The sequence below is a fragment of the Sminthopsis crassicaudata genome, chromosome 3 (genome assembly GCF_048593235.1).
Source record: "Sminthopsis crassicaudata isolate SCR6 chromosome 3, ASM4859323v1, whole genome shotgun sequence".
In the NCBI taxonomy this organism is placed as follows: domain Eukaryota; kingdom Metazoa; phylum Chordata; class Mammalia; order Dasyuromorphia; family Dasyuridae; genus Sminthopsis; species Sminthopsis crassicaudata.
Genome location: NC_133619.1, coordinates 148,452,938 through 148,458,937, shown reverse-complemented (window position 1 = coordinate 148,458,937; position 6,000 = coordinate 148,452,938). Strand labels below are relative to the sequence as shown.

The 6,000-nt window shown below is 32.2% G+C and overlaps 1 protein-coding gene across 1 annotated transcript in view; it reads right to left on the bottom strand.

Moving 5' to 3' along the window:
- Window positions 1-3,310: 3,310 nt before the first annotated feature.
- CLDN10 (claudin 10) overlaps window positions 3,311-6,000 on the bottom strand; it is a 36,583-nt gene continuing 33,893 nt past the window's right edge. Inside the window, exons 4-5 of the mRNA XM_074299361.1 lie at window positions 4,611-4,718; window positions 3,311-3,654 (exon numbers count right to left, since the gene is read on the bottom strand). Coding sequence (XP_074155462.1) covers window positions 3,531-3,654; window positions 4,611-4,718 — 232 coding nt within the window. The 3' untranslated portion in view covers window positions 3,311-3,530. The remainder of the gene's footprint in view (window positions 3,655-4,610; window positions 4,719-6,000) is intronic.

Sequence of the window (6,000 nt, the reverse complement as noted above, 5' to 3'; positions counted from 1 at the left end):
CTTATATACCCTATTACAATTACATCATTACAGCATACCGAATATGTGTGAACTAGAAAACCATTACATCACCATGCCAAGTATTAAATATATGTAAATTAGAGAATCATCATCTCATCAATTCCACTGAGTTAACACCTTGTTGTAAGTATCCTTGTTTCAAGTATACTTTTCCAGAGTTCCAGCCCTCTACACTTTGAAACAGAAACATTTCAACTAAATGACTATGATGAGGTTTTAATTTGATTTTCTCTTTAGTTGTACACCTCCTAAGTAAAATCCTATATTATATCATTGTTACTGAATTATTACAGAAATATCTGAACTACTTCTTTAGAGATCTTTTTTTCTGATTTAATTTTTTTTATTTCAGAATTCAGTAAAGGAGATGTTCAATTGTCATAATGAGCAAATAATGTGATCTAATGTTAGAATTGTAAGATCTTGTTTATAACTCATTATTATAACAATTTAAGAACTTGCCTCTGATTTTCCATAATCACAATGGACACATTATATTGATGTACTTCACCTTGCATAATGTGTTCCAGAAAAGTTGTACAGTATGAGATTGAATCAAACTTTCATTTATTAGACAAGAGACAAGCAACTATCAACATGCTCACCATCTTTAGCTACTGCCATGCCATGTTCCCCTTCTGGCCTCTCTCCAACCAACCTGTAGGGAATTAGGACTTAGCATTATCTTGCTTCCTCTCTCATCACTCCCATCAAGGAAAAAATAAGGGAATTTTGGTTCACCATTTTAAAATGCTGATGACCTTTGTATTACAGAAACTATTTTAAAATCCTATAAGGAATTTTTGATAAAACAAATAATCCAGAGAAACTATAAGGAATTCTTGTTAAGCAAATAATCCATTACTAGTGTAGTATAATATAAAGAATTCGAGATTTGAAATCTGAAGGCCTAGTTTCAAATATTGGCTCTGCCATAAAATACCAAGCCAATTTATGTCACTTCAACTTTCTGTATTTCAGTTAACAAATGTGTAAAAGAAAAATGTTGGACTATATAATCTTTAAGATTTTTAAGTCTATTCTGTAATCCCCATAAATAACTTATAAGGAACTTAAAACTTAGAAATCTGAATTTTGCATTTCATACTCAGTTTGCTCAAAATTACTCAGGGACCTAAATCTTAGTTTTTATTTATATTATCTGAATGCTTTAGACATATTTACTCCCTTTGTGTATTCATTACTCATGAAATTTACTTGTGAATTTTAGTCAGTGAATTTGAAGAATAAGTTTAAATTTCAGATGTTTTTGGCAATGATTAAGGATTTGCACTTCCTCTCTTGTCATAGAGAACATGGTAAGTCATCTATTTTACATGGTTCATAAAAAATGTGATTGATCATTAATGTGTCACAGAATAGTTAAATTTTATCCCTTGCAGTGACATCAAAGGACATTTTTTGGGAGGACATACATAATGGTTTTCCCCAGTCTCAACCTGAGAAATGTTCAACTTCTATTAATAACCTTTTTTATGCAAAATTCTTTATTAACTGATCATAAATGTATCTTAAATTTTCCTGGTTTTCTTTTAGCTTATGTATTTTTTCACTTCTTAGGGAAAATGAGTTTTATATATTGAAGACTTGATCAAGAACTAAGATAATTCCTTTTTCATGTCCTTGATTTATCTTTCAAGCTTCAAGCTTTCCTTAATTCTCCTTTCTGGTAGACTCAATTGGTATTTTCCTTTCATGACAGAACAATACAATTTCATATGCCTTTCATGAACTAATCAATAGTTTAAAGCAATAACTTTAGAGTTTAGATTTTCCCCCCAAAATCATTGATTTAGTTGCCCCCAGTATTGCTTATCTAGTTTATTTCTCTTCATTCACAAAGATTCATGAGATTTCCCTGGATTCAAAGAAGCTAAACATTAACTGCATACTAATAAATTTCACATTGTGCTCTTTTTTTGCAGATCATTTAAGGAAAATAAGGTAGCTGGTTCACAAACTGATCCTTGCTTTCTATACTTTGTCATGTAGCTTTAAACCAGTTTTCTTTTTATGAAGAAATATCTCATCCAATCCCAAATTATCTCAGTTTTATAAAGTATCCTTTCAAATGGAATCTCCTCCATTCATTTTCTAGGTTTTCTTTGATGTATTAAAAATATAATTTATTTTTCTTCTCTTCCCTAGAATCATATTGTGATCTTTATTCTGTATCAAATGATTTACAAAAACCTTCTGTACAAATTCCTGAGCCTTGCTTGGATCCATCTCTAGTAGAGGTTAAGTCTCTAAACCCTCAGTGGAAAATAACTACACCATTAGCATTTACCCCCACAGCTAGAAGTGTAAGGGATAGAGTCCTCCTGGAATCAAAAAGATCTAAATTTGTCTAGGTTCAGACACTAATGTCTGTATGATTCTGAGCAAGTTATTTAACCTCTGTCTGCCTCAGTTTCCTCATCTGTATAATGGAAATAATAATAATAGCATCTACCCCCTTAGAATTGTTGTAAGAATCAAATGAAATATGGGAAAGAAGTAACCATTTATCTAGTACTGCTATGTGCCAGGTACTCTACTAAGTGCTTTACAAATATTATTTCCTTTGGTCCTCACAACAAATTTGTGAGGTAGATGATAATACCTGCTTTGCAAAATTTAAGTGCTGTATCAATGCTAGCTATCATCATCATCATATCATCATCATCATCATCATCATCATCATCATCATCATCGTCATTGTCATCCTTTTATTAAAGTTCACCCTAAGACTTGTGTGTCAATAAGATTTTAGTTAAAATCATTTTCACTCCAATATCAGTGTTCCTTTTTCTCAACTATTCTCATCAGTGTTACCACTTTGACCAATGATGAGAAACAATAAAAGTGGTCAATATGTCACTAAGTTTAGGTTCCAAAACCAAAATAGTTTTGAAACTAATTCTGATTTCCCCAATGGATTTTCAGCTTCAATTCGATTCAACAAACGCTCCTTATTAGCACTTACATCCAATTCAGAGGAAGTGAAGACATTATCCTCGGGATGCCATTGGTCCTCTTCAAGAAAAAAAAGTGGAACAACAAATAATATTAAGCACTTCCTGAGTGATGTAGGAGCCAGCTTCAAGTAGTTGGGTTTTTAAGTATATTTAGTATCATTTAGTATTCTAGTTTAAATGAACAGAAAGTCAAAGCTTTCATTATTTGAGTCACTTAGAAGGTTAATTTGAAAATACTATATCTATAGGCTAAACTGTATTTAACAAAATATTCTCTATTTTAGTTATTATATTAATCAATTAAAATACCTGGTAAGTAAACCTGTTTATTTTTATAAGAAAGCTGCAACAGAAAATGATCAGTACATAACTATGTAAGAAAAATTTACATCCATAAAATCAGCAATGCTACAATTCATATTTTAAAAATAGCTTGTGTTAATTACAGTGGAACCTTGATGGAAATCACTCTATGAACAGTTCACATTTTAATGACAAACTTGGGTTTGTGATTTGTACCAGTGCTGGTTAGACATAAGCATTTTTATCAAACTGTTTTGAAGAGCTTGGGTTTTTAAAATCTCCTTCTCCACTCTGGTACTTTGGCCGAGAAGACAAAACAGATGTTGCTCCATTGTATGTATACGCCATTCTGAAAGGCAAGGAAACAATTTTGCATATTAAAACATATGTCTGTGGTATGAAGAAAGTGAAGGGAGAGAAATATTTCCCTCCTTTTTCTATAAATAATTCTGATAGCATTTCCTTAGCATTAAGTAACTTCCCCCCAACTCTTAAATACACATCATTCATCTTAGTCAAGAAGACATTAGAAATTGCTAATAATAGTTTCTGTCTCTGTTGTTTAAAAAAATGAGCTGTTGTCAGGCCAAAATGATATGGTTATGATTTCGCAACCTCTATCTACTCTTTCCTTTAAAACCTAAATCAGGCTTTTGCATGTTTTCCTTATCTGAGCTGAATTAAAAGTAAAAGGGTTTGTGGACATCTTGACTGGAGAATCTCTCTCACCAATCTTGTGAAAGATTGATGAAAGTAGGTAAAATTACTGGACCCTCTAGGTTAACGGTAGAGAGTTCACTGCTAAAATCTAACACTCTATTGCAGCAGTTTCTTCACTGTGTACTTACACTTGACTATTTTGCATATTAAAATATAGCAACCTTTCTTTCAATACTGTTCTTAAAGGTTTACACAGCACACAATTGAATTTATATAGTTTCAGGAATACAGCCATGTAACTGATATGATTAACTGAGAGTATTCCCTGCCAAGAAAATCTATTAAAAATTCTGGCTTCCTTATATGCAACCTCTCCAAATTTGATTCTGTAGAGTTTCTCTTTAAGAATTATATTAACTATATTCAATTTGTTTTTTCACACATGTAATTTAGAATATTAATTGCATAAATTCAGAAGTATCAAAGGGAATTTAAGAATGTATCAAGTCCAATTCTCCTTTTCCTGAAGATTGGGAACTGAGATTTAGGGAAGAGATTTGCCTAAGGTAATACATATAGTAGCCGAGCTTGGATTAGAACAATTTTGGAGTTTTCAAATAGATAGATTTTGGCTGCATTTCTTACCTGGGTGTCTTGCTATTGTCAGATATTGAGAAGCAAAATATAACACCACCAATTATGCAAAGTGAAGCTCCTGCCCATCCAATGAACAAAGCAGCTCCTAATTCATATCTGTAGAAAATGGGACATAAGTTCTAAATTACTTATTTTGAAAGCAAATTGTATTTTAGATTTAAAACTCTGGTGATGAATTATTAAATCATGCTTTTCAAAAGAAGATGAGTTGGAATAATTTATATGCCATTTGTATTTTATTAGTAACAATCACCACATTTTTTCTAGGAGAAGGAGTATATCATTATTCTATTGTCTCAGAGTCTATTTTAAATCACTAAACTTCTATATTGGTATACAAAAACAAAAGAATACCTGTCATCAGGGGACTTTCATTCTACTATTGGTCTATATGTATATACATGAATAAATACAAAATATATAAAAATTACTTTATGATTGGGAGAGAACAGCCTACAACTGTGGGAATCTGTAAAGTCTTTCTATTAAGTGGTGACAACTGTGCTATGCTTTGAAGAAATGAATTCTAAGATGAGGAGATGAGAAGGTATTTCGAACATGTACAAAAGCATGAAGGTTGAAGATGAAAGATATATGTTGAAAACAATTTACAGGCTGGAAGAAAGTATAAGGTCAGTATGAAACATAACTAGAAAGAGAGGTGAGAGTCTTTGCTATGAGAAAAGAAATGACAGACCAGTAAAGAAAAGAGAAAATATTAAGGGAAGTTTAAAGAACATAAGTGTAAATCAATTGCTAATGGTCAGATTCCATTTCATAATTTCCCAAGTCATAATGAGAATAAAGAATCTTAGTGTGCTGGATGATGAGTATCAGACGTGGAGTCAGAGATCTTGGGCTTGAATCTTGACTCCAACACTTGGTTTTATTCCTATAGACAAATCACTTTGAAGTATCAATTTCCTTATGTGTAAAGTGGTTCCTACCTTACAGGTCTATTGTGAATAAAGCCCCATTTAAATCATAAAAATTAGTTTGTAAAATATATTTTGAGCTATAAAATATTTTAGAGAACATCTAGTGCAACCCTTGTTTTTCATAGCTGATGGTCCAAATAAATTGAGTGACATGCCTTCTCACATGGGCAGTTAGTGGATGAGCCAGGCTTTCTAACTCCAAACCCAGTGTAGCTTCCACTGTAACATACTATCTCCCCCTGAGTTATTAATATTTTACTCATACTTTGCTCCTAGAAAACAGATGCTGTTTTATGCTTTCATTTGCATCCCGGGTCCTAAGTGCTACTTCTAGCACACATTGTTGCAGTTGTTTTTCAGTCTTGTCTGAATCTTCATGATCCTATCTAGGGTGTCCTTGGCAAAGATATTGGAGTAGATGCCCATTTCTTCTCCAGCTC